Below are 14116 nucleotides of genomic sequence, written 5' to 3' on the forward strand. Positions count from 1 at the left end.
AACATCCCATGCCATAATTATATGGTTCTCTCCCCATTGTTTTTCCAAGAGATTCGTCAGTTCATGTCCACCTATGAGCCGGCAAACCCATGTGTCGCCCTCCCAACTTGTACACTCCACATGACACACCCATTCATAAAATATTCTGCCTGATCCGACCATACCTCCACTACACATCTTTTCCCAGTCGAGCAGTCGCACCACTTAGCGGCTCTGCCGCCCAGGCACTTGCCCACCCTGGGCATCCGACTCATGTCACCCATGTCGCCTCCTTACTTTGGTCACAAGTCTAGTCGAGTGGGTGTCGGCCGATCATGGTGTGCCAACTACATGTGCTTGCCCATCCATCACACTTAACTGGTCGCTACACCCAATGTGTGCCTTTAACTGGCAGTGAGGTCGCACATAACCGAACATCCACCTCCAAGTCGCCTTGAACCAAACGCCAACATCGGAGTTGCCTTTAACCAAACACGAGTGTCCGTCACACATCTTGGGCACACCCATACACCTTTAATCGAGGGCGTCGATTTTTCAACTCTCTTGGGCACTGGGCAACTAGAGGCCCTGACATAATGTATGCCATCATCACTTATTTGAAACTGATCTTTTTTTTAGCACAAATCACCAATAAGATTGTTGAAGGAGATGGACCTAAAAATATAGGATATAAGTTATAGGTGAATTAAAAAATATAACTTGATTTTTTTGAATAAATTAATTTAAAATAGAATAAATAAAGTGCATTAGTTAGAGCCTAGGCCATGGCAGTGTTGAAAAATTCCATTTGGTCAAATTTGAGGTGTTAACAAGGATGGTAGAAGTTGGAGGATGGGATACTAAGGATCCACATTTCAATGTGGCTCTTCTTGTTAAAGATTTGTGGAGGACATTAAACAGTGATGGAATTTGGCAACGATTTATTAGAGCTAAATATCTCAAAAATTAACCGGTGGTAAGTTGGATCAACGTAGGGGCAAGGAGTATGATGAAGATAAAGCATAGATTTTTGGGCAATTTGAGGTCAGAGGTAGGCTCAAGGTCGAGGGTAGAGATCGGATTTTCTTCCATACAAGGTATGACAGATATAACTCATTCGTCTCTTCAATTGCTGAGTTTATTGCATAACAATGGTCTTTCTTATTTGAATCAAATTTATGTGGTGCACAATCCCATTTTGGATTGAATGCATGGTTAGGGGCGGGGAAAATTGGCCTCTCAGGGCCTTTAAAAGAGGAATGGGATTAGTATAAGCTATAGTTTTCTCTTGTAGGAATCATTTTGTCAGAGCATGAGTATAGATAGTGCTAGGATGGAAATATATTTAAAGAACAAATCTGAGTCATAGACATTTATTCACGTATTTGCATGGATACAAATTCTGATAACAGAGAGTTATGTTTCCAAAAGGCATGGAAATGGGACATCCCACTAAAATTGAAGTGATTTATATGGTTGGTTGTCTACAATAAGGCCTTAACATGGGAAAACTGACTAAGAAGAGGTTTCTATGGCCTTGGATGTTGCGAACTGTGTAGGGTACAACTAGAAGGCTCAAGGCATCTCTTTCTCACCTGCTCATTTGCGGCCTAAGTTTGGTTTAGGGAGATTGTCTCACAATATGGTTTAAGGATTTTAAGGAGCACAAAAGTTTTCCTTTCTACATTATGTGGGGCATACGAAGGGCAAGGAATGCTTGGATTTTTTATCAAATCAAGCCTGTCATAAGGAGAACATGCCTTATGGTGGTGGCCTATTACATGGAGAGAGGCCTAAGATAGAAATTATATCTAGAAGAAGTTGTCTTTTTAAGGATATATGGTCAACATTTCTAGTGGGTCTCTTTGATGGAGCATCATTAAAGTGTGTGCTAGTGGGGTGCTTATAGTTTTGAAGTCCACGCACTTTTTCCACTTTTGTTGGTCTAGTGGAGATGGTAATAATAACAAAGTGAAGCTCCTTTCTCTGTGGGGAGTCATCTTTTGCACCAACTCGCTTGAAATAGAGGAGATTGATCTCCTTGGAGATTCTAAAATCATCATTGATTGGGGCTTAAGGAGATTTGTCTTTATGCATCCATCACTATCTAATTAGATGAAATGGATCATATTGATGATCATGACATTCAAGAAGATCTCCTTCTATCATGTATATATAGAGAAAAGCAATTTGTTAAAAGATGGCCTGTAAAAAGAATGGTGTAGCATGGAGCTGGGGAAGATCAAGTTCTCAGAGTTTTAAAATGACAACATACAGCGGTCACCAATCATTCAAATATAACAGGCATTTTTTTTTAAGTTTTGACTGAAAATGTGTATGTAATAATATGAAACATAATATCTTTTTTGATGTAATTTAGCCTCCTGGAAGACCTGAGATACATGTTTTAAATTAAAAAGCACTCATTTATATTGTTAAAGACAACAGTCATATCACGAAGAAAATAGTGGATTGGCCTCTGTTACAAAAGAATGGGACAATATATTTTTCTACCAAAGTAATTGTAACTACCTTTTTCTAATGAAAGTATGTATGTTTTTTTTCTTAAAGAAAAAAATATAATCTCATGGCTCTTGCTGAATCAGGACCGACACATTTTGTGACGTTTGTGTACGTTGTTTTGCAGTTTTGCTAGTTTTCAATATTTAATACAACAAATCTTCAACCAACATTTCCAAACCATTGTTCCAGATTTGAGAAAATATAGCATCAGTAAAGCCAGGGCATTTCGAAATGATTTTGTTTGGATTTGAGCGAATACAACACCATCAGAGGTAGGGCATTTCAGCTTACTTGGTACCTTCATCCCATTAAAGTTTGGGCTTCTCTTGGACAACGTTGTTTCAATCCAACGATGAAGTTGAACACCTTGTCCTTCTCTTCCATATTAGGTAGTTCTAAGACCGCACTTGCAAATTCCCATTGACATGCCTGCAGACTCCCTTTTTTTCAGTGTACTTAATGTTTGTCCTTGCATCCCAAATATCATCTTGTGGGCTAAAATGAGTTTGTAATGCTTCCTTCATTTCTTCCCAAGTAGATATGTCCTCAGCATAACCATGAGCAGCCTGGTCTACTTTCCTTATCCACCACATCTTGGCATCATTTGTAAAGAATTGAGAAGCTGCCTTCACCTTGGCCTCTTCATTAGAAATCCACAAGCATTCCAAGTATTGCTCCATATCCCATAAAACATTTCCAAGGGTCTTTGCGCTTCTCACTCCATCATAAGAATCAGGTTCCTTGATTTTGGTGTGGGTAGCTCCTCCAACTGGTCCCTACTCTACTGCCTTCTTCGAGATAGAAATCTCATTGAGAGCCTCATCAAGACACTTTTGTAGCTTTGTGATCTCTTCTAATCCTTAATCCTTCATAATTTCAAAGTTCTTGACTTCACTCGCAGTTTCTCCATACTACCATTCAAGATACTCATATCGTACCTTGAGGTTCTCATGGTCCTCTTCCTGATTCGTGAAATGATCTCTAAGTTCAACATTCTCAGCTTCCAATGCACTTATCTTAAAATTTGTCTCATCCATAGGATCCAAAATCTTGCTCATGAAAACTGTGTCAGAACTCATGCTAGATTCACCTGTCACCTATGGTTCTTCTACATTGTCTACCATCATCATTTACCTTGAATGTGTCACAACCATAAACTTCAAGGTTTATCTTGGTTCTAACCCTTACCGAATCCCTAATGTCGCATTGTGACCAACTACCCAATGCCCAACTTCAATTCCAACTGCAACCATTGCCTGTCATATTCTAGCCTCTTTGTCAAAGCCCCTTTCTGTAAAATGGGCTCTGATACCAACTGTCATGCCCCTATGCCAATGAAGTCTTCCAACCACACATAGGTGGGTGAAACATTGCCAAATTTTTTTGTTTCACTACTACTTGAATTCACGGGCTACACCTACTCAACACTTAACAAATTTTTCACTAAGTGTTATCATGCAATGAAAATCGTTTCATTACCTTTCATTAGTTAATCTTCACATGCAGCGGAAATAAATATAACTCAGCAATGTACACACATATCATAAGGGAGGGGAAACTCCCAAATATAAGTATTCCCAATCAATTATAATTTAGTAATGTAAAATTTACAAACTTTACAATTTTCACAACCTTCATGTAGTCCATCCATGTTCTACCTGTATGCTGCCCTGTCCAAGACCTATGTCCACTGCGTTGGAATTCTGCATAAATCATGTGCCATCTGCACACTTCACTGTTGTCATGCTACATCTACCCATGGCCCACTGACTCCTTATAGGTCCCATGACCCTTGGATTCACCCAGTGGTCTACTCATTCATCACAACTTGGCCCATGGCATAGTCGTGTCTCTTGAATGCATTTTCCGGTAGCGGTCTGTCTGACCACTCAACCCATTGTACTATTCTGAACGCACCTGTCTTGACCGCTTGCCCACACAATTGTGTAATGGCCCTCTACGATATTCCACCAAAATAGTCTGTCCGCGGTTTGCTTGACCTGCAACTCACTCGACCCGACCTTCACCCAACCTACGGAACCCCAAAACACACCCGTTTGACAATACTGAGTCCTACGGTTATGCCACACCTCTGCATGTATGCCTCATCTCCCTTGCACTTGCTTGCACTATTTTTTTTGTTTTCTTGTGTGATGGTTCGATGATGATTCCACTCAAACATCCCACACCATACTTATACGGTTCTCTCCCTAATGTTTTTTCAAGAGACTCGTCGGTTCATTGTGCACCTGCATGTTGGCCTGCCCATGCGTTGTTCGCCAGACTTGTTCGCTCCACATGACACACCCATTCATAAAATATTCTACTCGAGTCGACCATACATCCGCTACACGTCTTTGCCTAGCCGACTAGTCGCACTACCTAGCGACTCGGCTGCCTAGGCGCTTTCCCACTATGGGCGTTTGACTCATGTCTCCTTGAGATTACATGGAGATAGGCCTAAGAGGAAAACGATCTCTAGAAGAAGTTGTCTGTTTAAGGATATATGGTCAAAATTTCTAGTGGGTCTCTTTGATGGAGCATCATCTTTCAAAGCATGTGCTAGTGGGGTGCTTATAGTTTTGAAGTCCAGGCACTTTTTCACTTTTGTTGGTCTAGTGGAGCTGGTACTAATAACACAACGAAGCTCCTTGCTTTGTGGGGAGTTATCTTTTGCACCAACTAACTTGAAATAAAGGAGTTTGACATCCTTGGAGATTCTACAGTCATCATTAAATGGGGCTTAAAGAGATATGTCCTTTTGCACCCATCACTATCTAATTAGATGAAAAGGATCATATTGATGATCATGACATTCAAAAATATCTCCTTCTATCATGTATATAGAGAACAAAATCGATCAATCAATCGATGGCTTGTAAAAAGAAAAGTGTAGCATGGAGCGAAGGAAGATCAAGTTATAAGAGTTTGAAAATGACAACTTACAACGGTCACGAATCACTCAAATATAAGAGGCATTTTTTTGTTTTATGTTTTGAATGAAAATGTGTATGTAATAATATGAAACATAATATCTTTTTTGAAATAATTTAGCGGTCCCGCAAGAAGTGAGATACATGTTCTAAATTAAAAAGCACTCGTGGATATTATTAAAGACAACCGTCATATCACGAAGAAAATAGTGGATAGGCCTCCGTCCCAAAAGAATGGGACAGTCTATATTTTTCTACCAAAGTAATTGTAACTACTTTTCTTAATGAAAGTATGTATTTTTTTCTTCAAAAAAAAAATATAACCTCACGAACCGACACGTCTTGTGACGTTTGGGTACGTCGTTTCGCGGTTTTGTTAGTTGTCAATATTTAATACAACAAATCTTCAATCAAACTTTTTCAAAACATTGTTCGAGATTTTAGCAAATACAACACCATCAGAGACAGGGCGTTTCTGCTTACTCGGTACCTTCGTCGATTTAAAGTTGGGCTTCAGCTTGACAACATTGTATTAGTTATAAAAAAACGAGATGGCCGCGGAATCAAGCTCCTACCAACCACAGGAATTTTACTTTGTTGCATACCCATTTTTGGAGTTGTCTGAGTCGAAAGAGGCCGAGAGAGAGTATGCGCAATATCGTAAAAAACGCTCTCAGATAATTGAAACCATAAGAGCCAAAAGGGTAAAATTATTAACTAATTCTCTGTAATTCTATATCGTGATATGTAAACAAACTTTCTGTTATTGATATACTCAACTATAACTATATGGGCTTGTTGCAGGCAGAGCGGAAGGAAGTTCTGGAGAAAATAAAGCCTCTGGTCGATGAAGAAAAAGAGATCAGGGAACGGTGCAACGAAATAAGTAAAAGATTATCAGAGTTGAATTTCAATTTCAAGAATGTAAGAGTGCCAAAAGATGGCGGCGATAACCAGAGTCTTCCCTCATCTGAACCCGAGATTGATCTAGCGGTATGGCACCTTGTTGTTTGCTGCGCAATATCACGTTGAAGTTTGATTCTACTAGACAGTTTGATTCTTTTGTTTTTTGTGCAGGTTAGAAAACTAGAGGCACAATTTAAGGGAGGGCGCAATACGCGAATAGAAGAGAACCACCTGCTGAAACAGATAAAAGATCTGGAGAAATCAAGAGGACAAGTTTTGAGCGTTGAAGATTGGAATTTGAAGAGGAAATTGAAAGATATTTGGAATGAGAAGAAAGCGTTGCGGGACATTGAGTCAGAAATCCACTCTCTGGAGAAAGATCTCCATCATTATAAATCTTGCATGGACCACCTTTCTCCATCTCTCGATCGACTACGCACTCATCGATATCAGAAAGTAAGTTTCAAACTATGTCATTCGAATTTAATATTACAATTTAATTGAATAGAAGCCATTAATTTATATTCCAATGGCTTCCTTTCCTGCAGAATGAGCTTTCTTTTCAACTGCGGGCTGCAAGGGATGATGCGATATTTGATTTCTACAGGGACAATCACAACGCTTCTGACCTGGAGAACAGGTCAAGACTTGAGGTATTCCCTTGTTTGTATTTTGGGTTTCTTCTACACCTTCTGACTTGTAAATGAAACAGAAACTAAATTGCATATTCATTTCCTTACAGGTTGAAAAATTCATGAAAATGTGGAATGAAAGAAAAGAGTTTAGGGAAGAATATGAACAAAGAAAGTTGATGGCTCGTAATCAACAATATCCCTCCGATGGGAATGCCACAAATAGCAACAGATCTGAATAATTCCTAATTTCCTAACTATATTATTTTTGAATATATTTCTAGCCATGGTATTTTAGAATATTTTAGCCATGGTATCTTTATGGGTTTCTTCTACACCTTCTGACTTGTAAATGAAACAGAAACTAAATTGCATATTCATTTCCTTACAGGTTGAAAAATTCATGAAAATGTGGAATGAAAGTAAAGAGTTTAGGGAAGAATATGAACAAAGAAAGTTGATGGCTCGTAATCAACAATATCCCTCCGATGGGAATGCCACAAATAGCAACAGATCTGAATAATTCCTAATTTCCTAACTATATCATTTTTGAAAATATTTCTAGCCATGGTATTTTAGAATATTTCTAGCCATGGTATTTTAGAATATTTTAGCCATGGTATCTTAATATTTTTAGTAAATGAAGTTACTTAGTATAGTTTAGTCACATGAGTATAACTTTCATAACCAAAAACACATATGCAAAAGTGAGGGATTCTTACTTATTTTGAACCTCATATTTGTGTTATCTAATAGAGCTAATGTGTAGGACCTATTTATCAACATTGGGTGCAAGTTAATGATGGTCCATCATAATGAGGTAGTAGCAATGCAAACATAGAAAAATAAATGTGTTAACTTAGAGAGAGAAAGGTAGAGAGCAAGTGAGAGGAAGGGGTGGTGGGATGGTGATAGGGATGGGTGAGAGAGAACAAAGAGACAAAGAGAGAGGAAGAGGTGGTGGGGTGGTGATAGGGATGTGGGAGAGAGAACAAAGGGACAAAGAGAGAGGAAGAGGTGGTGGGATGGTGATAAGGATGGGGGAGAGAGGAAGAGAGATAATAAGGGGATGAGGGAGATAAAGAAAAGGCTAAAAATTGGGAGATAATGATGGAGTTTCAAGGAGATAGAGTGATATAGAGAAGAGAGAGGGAAGAGAAGGGCTCCTTGATCTTATGCTGGCTATGTTAATCAATGAAACCAGTTGATTTGATTGAGTTGCAGGTATGTGTGGGAAATTACATCCATTGGGCATGGAGTAACCCTAGTAGTAATATTAAATGAAAAAGGAAAAGTATGGTTATATCAAAACAAGAATTACATAAATTGCTTAGTTAATAAGATGCAAATCACAACAATGTGAATTCTAAATCAATTACTAGTTAAACGAAACCTGAGATCTGTGTAAAATAACATGGAAAATTAGAAAAAGAAGTTCAACACATGAGGAAACACATTACCAACAAAGACTGTGACATGGTCTTGATACAATGCATGTTTAATTGATATGCAAAAAAAAAGGAAAATACTAATACAATTTAGAAACTTCAACCATGTTGGAGTATTCATTTAGAAACTCAAACTCAAACTACATGACTTTAAGCTTATAAACTCTTATCCAACAATAAAATTACTTCTAGAAGTTCCAAAATTTGAATTTGCCAAGATTAAATTGAGTGATATCTTTGTGCAACAATTGCATAGCATAGGGCACTGACTTTATGGAAAAATAGGGTTCAAAGATGAGCTCATATATCCTTAATCTCGATATATGTTGCAAAACAAAACGATGTTTTTTATGTGAGAGTGTCCTTGAGATAGACCTCTCTCTCTTTCCAAAAAATCTTCTCCATCTCCTCACAATTTGCACCCAAACATCATAACTAAAACAAGAAATTCCAAAACTTGACAAATAGACTAATAGATTGTAAAGACGCATTTGAAGCTTCCAATAAATGATTCCTGTGCAGAAACAGAAGGAGGTTTTTTTTTCTTTGGCCAATTATTGGAAACAACCTCTTTCAGTTTTTCTAAATTCATTTCCGTTTAACCATAAAACGATTTTGAAAATGATGGCAAAAACATTCAATTTTGGAGAAAATTTGTAGCAGAGTGTGGGAGACTTTCATGCTTGATATGGTTGCAGAAATTTCCTAGAAAAATAGAGAAAATGGGTATGTTTGGAATGGCAGTGTGATGGTGTAGAACCCCTAAATTAGTTTTTTTAATGCTTGTAAACCTTCAAGATAACTAACTCCAACTTGCGCAGCAGATGCTTTCTTTCACTTAAGTTTCAAACACCTCCCTTTGACCTTTGCAACCTTTATTGAAACATGAAACTAGTTTAGAGCTTCAATTCCACTTTGGATGAAGGAGAAATGAGGGATGGCTAGAATAATTAGAGTTTTAAGCCTTTCACATGTCCCTTTCATGTATTGATGGTGAATTTTGAGTGGAGAGAGTGGGGTGACATGGGGATATCTTGCAATGATAATCAATGATAAAAAGTAAAGACCACTAACCAAGCCCATATAAATTATAATTAAATGAATCTAAATAACATGAATTTGACTAATGTTGTTGAATTTGACTTATGCAGATTGGATAGGAAAATATCTATCCTAGGACATCAAGGATGATTTTATGTCATATTTTTATGGAATACAGCTTCAATTTCCCTTTGTTTCTATTATGGATTCTAGTAAAACTCGTCCAAATGAAAAGTTGCACATATATTGTTCCTCTAGTGGTTGACCATATTGATAGGGCACATCTATGATCCCATTCATTTGAGTGCATGGAGATGTTAAGAAGATGTAGTTCATTTTCCCAAATAAATACACACGTTTATTTAATATGACAAGAAAAATTTATGCAAGAAATGTAATAAGTATGTTATAAACAAGTGTCTAGCACTTTGAAATCCACACATCCATGCAATAGGAAAAGTAAATGTTCTTAGAAACCTACACATCTTGTCCGCTCAATGCAAGTAATTGGAACCTTTATGCAAGCCATAATTGACGGGGGATCAAGCTTGTCAGATGGATGGTACTCACTTGGTGAAAACTAGTTATAACGATGGAGACAATGGAGGGTACAATGGCCACCAAAATTCAATTTATGTATTGTTGCTTCCCATAATTTTTACGTATAGGGTAAAATAATTAACCTAAAAATGGTCAATATTGTACCTTTGCAAAACAGGAGAAAAGTAATTGGGCCTTGAATGTTATGTTATCAACTCACAACCAAAGTGTTGGGTAGCCTTTAAGTGAGTGCACTAACATACCTTGGATTTTACCTCCTAGTGACAGGACATCACTTCTCCCATCAATTATTTTCCATTTGGTGATGAAGTATTTTTTAAGCTCCCTACTCATGGCTAAGACATAATAGGATCTCATATTCCAATTTATTATAATCAATGGAAACAAAGTATTTTCGTTTTCTATGCTCTAAAACATGTTTTATAGTCAAAGAATTCAATGGTTTTAGCATCTTCCTATTATGCAGGGTGACCAAATTATTTGTTGGAAGTAAGTGCATTGTTGAATGAAAGAAACTCTTTTATGTAGGAGGAAATATCATATCAATATGTAACATGGGAATATCCTAATCATTAATAAAGGGAGATGTGTTTGTTAGATTAGTTAAATTTTTTCCTAAAGAGGATTGTTTTAGATCATTTCCTTCCTAGAGAAGAATGTTGAATTTTTTCCCACAAGACATTCCATGCTACTTTACATGGATACAAAGGTTTATTTCTTTCATGAGGTAATTGACCAATGTAACCCACAATAATGATGAATCTACCACTAAAAGGATTAGATTTTTTAGTCTATATTTAGTTATACAAAATGTTAGTGAAATGATAGCTACGAGATAGTAGTTGGTTAATATCCTTTCAGGCTTACCTTCCCTAGCTTCGTGGAACAGTGAAATCAAATCCCCTGACCCAACTGTGGGTTTACCTTGATATAGGAAAGATAGGAGAAAAGATAGGAGTGTAATTTGGTTCATGAGGCAGTGGTAAAGTTTATGATGAAATTCCTTGCCTCCCGGAGGGAACAAGCGGCTTTGCACCTTCGAGTTGTAATTAGGTTAATGAGTCCATTTATGTTTGTATGGAAATGATGAAACCTAAACCTTTATATTGTCTCCTGGGACTGCAAAAATAAAGAAAGCTACATGCCTTGAGTGTTGGACACCCCCTTGGGCACCCTATTGTATCTGGTTCGCTTGGATAAGTGTCCACCACATGAATTGTTGGTAAATATGTGTACGAGAGTGATAGAAATGAAAATAGTAGCCCTTTCTTATGACGGGGCCTTATCTTCTCATCTCAGCTAGTGTACCTGGCGAGTGAGTCCTAAGCAATTGAGTCAGTCTTCGAAGCCATCCCGAAGTACCAACCGAGCATTAGTCTTGCCCTCACCCTCTTAATAAATAAGATATGGGTAAAATCCTTTTCTATTTACGATATAATTTCCCTCCTATCAATCACCAAAGTTGATTTATATCCAAGTTATGCAGAGCCTATTCCTGTGTAAGATGCATAGTCCGTTCCAGAGCCTTTAGTTGGTATGTGTATTTTTTGCATGTATTTTAAAAAAACTAATACTAATTGAAGCGAGCAAAAGAAATATCCTAATACCAATAACTACCAAATTAGAAATATCTTGATAAATATAATAAGTAGGTGATACTTTATTGTGCTGACAATTCCTTGAATTATCACTTTAAGAGGATTGGAATTTTCATTTTCAATTAGAAGTCATAAAATCATGTCAAAAGAAAGTCATTTTTTTCTAACAATGAAGATGTTGAAAAAAAATTGGTCCCATCTAAATTACTAGAAATAACACCTCTGGATTGGAATTTCTTATAAAATTATTAACTTTCTTTGAAACAACACTTAAGAACATAGCTTGTTCCCAATTAAAATATATATGAAAGTGACTCCAAAAAAGATTGTGAAGGTATGAAACATTGACTCTATTTGTAGAAATTATTGGAGACAAGTCATAATTCTTTAGAATATTCTTCAACATCAACTTGTTTGAGGGATTCATCATATTCTCTAGCATTTTCAAATGAAAAAGGGACCTAATCAATATGCTATTTGTGATATCTAAAATTCCACAAATTTTCAATCATTATTTTGTTTGAAAAGTCTATATCTAATGCAATGTTATGAAATGGTTCGTAGAAAAGAAACTTTGTTTAGAAAAAGTCTCGATTTATTTTGAATCCTTATTGGGAATAGAGTAAAAGAGTTTGATATATTTGAACAACATTATTTTGGCATGATAATTTATGAGAATCCCTTAATAGTTTCCTTAATAATTTTATTCGAACATGTTAGAAATAAATTAATGGATCAATGAATTACACAAAATATTGTGGAAACACAAATACACAAACAAAGAAAATAAGATAGGCACAGATATACGTGTTTCACCCAATTTGGGCTACATCCACGAAGAAACAATGAATCCTTTTATATTATCCAGCAAAATGAAGAGATATAACCTACAACAATTTCAATGTAATTTCCTCTTCGCTCTCACATAGTCACCTCTCTCTTTCTCGCTCAGAATAATAATACACAACCGCAATAAAATTCCATCATATAAACCAAGGGTTGCCTTATAGGGAAACAAACCCTAAATTAACATAACTTCTACCGTTAGATCATCCGCCTAATGAATGACCTAGATTGACTATGCAATTACAATATTTTACAAGAAAATGCTTCACATATGTCTTACCCTTCCCATTGAACCATTTGGTTGGATATTATTCTAGAGTAATATATATATATATATATATATATATATATATATATATATATATATATATATATATATATATATATATATATATATATATATATATATATATATATATATATAACACTTTTTCATTGTATTTTTAGTTCTCTAGAACTCATGAATGATATCCAATTCATGAATGAATTTTACCCATACCTAAAAATAGTTCCAAAGCAAATCAAATCACTTGATAGATAAGATGAGCTATGAGCTAACTGAGTACCAAGACAAGAAAATAATTCTGTCCAACCATTTGTTTATTATCCTTGAAAGAAACAAGGCATAACCACTGGGAAGAAAATAAGGTACATCTAATAAAATACAGTATGAATATGTTTTATAAAATACAATATAGTGGATAAAATAGAGTATAGCTATTTTACAAAAAAAATTAAATAATTTACAAATATAAAAAAATGAAATATTTCCTAAGTTAGAAAATAACAATTTGAATTCAGTGAAATATATATGGATAGAAAGAAAACATATTTATATATTTACACAGAAAAATAACTTAAAATTAGCATTACCACTTCTTTAGAGTCGCCCTTGCTCTAGAGTAGAATTGGTAATCACAAGCATACACACACTAACCAGCAAGATTGGAAGCAATTACTCTTTGAATTTCAGGAAAAAATGATTAAACACCAAAACAATAAAATCCCTTAAACTTAGTTCTCTTAATTTTTATACAAAAACTACTTAACTATAATAACTTCCTACTAAATTCTAGTGTTTTTTCCCTTAGTGTCCAGGAATACGACCATTTTTAAGTGTTTATACTTAGTACCAAGTAAACAAAACTAATTAAAACTTATTTCCTAGTATGAAGGAAGGCAGCCACTTCTTAGTGAAAAAACATATAAGTATTTATATTTAGTATGAAGTACAACAAACTAGTTAACTAACTATTGCATCATGTGCTTATTTTAGCCTATAATTAAGCCAAATGGCATGAGTGGAATGACATTAAATTAACTAACTATTGCATCATGTGCTTATTTTAGCCTATAATGAAGTCAAATGGCATGAATGGAATGCCATTGGTGGTCGAAAATAGTGGAATGAAAAATCTTACGCTAACTTACGATTACAAAATTTTGAAATTACTATCAAACAAATTCAGATCTAAAAATATATAGTAATGGTTTAATCTTTTATAAATTCTTCAACTACAGAAAAACTATGTTTTATATGGATGTTAAAGTTTTAAATGGCTTATGGCTTATTCTAGAAAAAAATTCTTCAATGTAAACCTTCTCTAGCTCATGATTCCTCACTGAAAATTTTGCACTTATTCTTCTAA

General features: G+C 35.7%; 1 protein-coding gene across 1 annotated transcript; it reads left to right on the plus strand.

Annotated features, from left to right (window-relative positions):
* Window positions 1–5986: 5986 nt before the first annotated feature.
* Window positions 5987–7215, plus strand: LOC149203416 (proton pump-interactor BIP103-like). The gene is made up of 5 exons (XM_089401868.1): window positions 5987–6139; window positions 6240–6428; window positions 6513–6797; window positions 6890–6994; window positions 7084–7215. The coding sequence occupies exons 1-5, from the start codon at window positions 5987–5989 to the stop codon at window positions 7213–7215; spliced, it is 864 nt and encodes a 287-aa protein (XP_089257994.1).
* Window positions 7216–14116: the final 6901 nt, after the last annotated feature.

Source organism: Pinus tabuliformis, chromosome 2_1 (assembly GCF_031772625.1).
Source record: "Pinus tabuliformis cultivar Carrire ecotype Pingquan chromosome 2_1, CPIR1, whole genome shotgun sequence".
Classification (NCBI taxonomy): Eukaryota; Viridiplantae; Streptophyta; class Pinopsida; order Pinales; family Pinaceae; genus Pinus; species Pinus tabuliformis.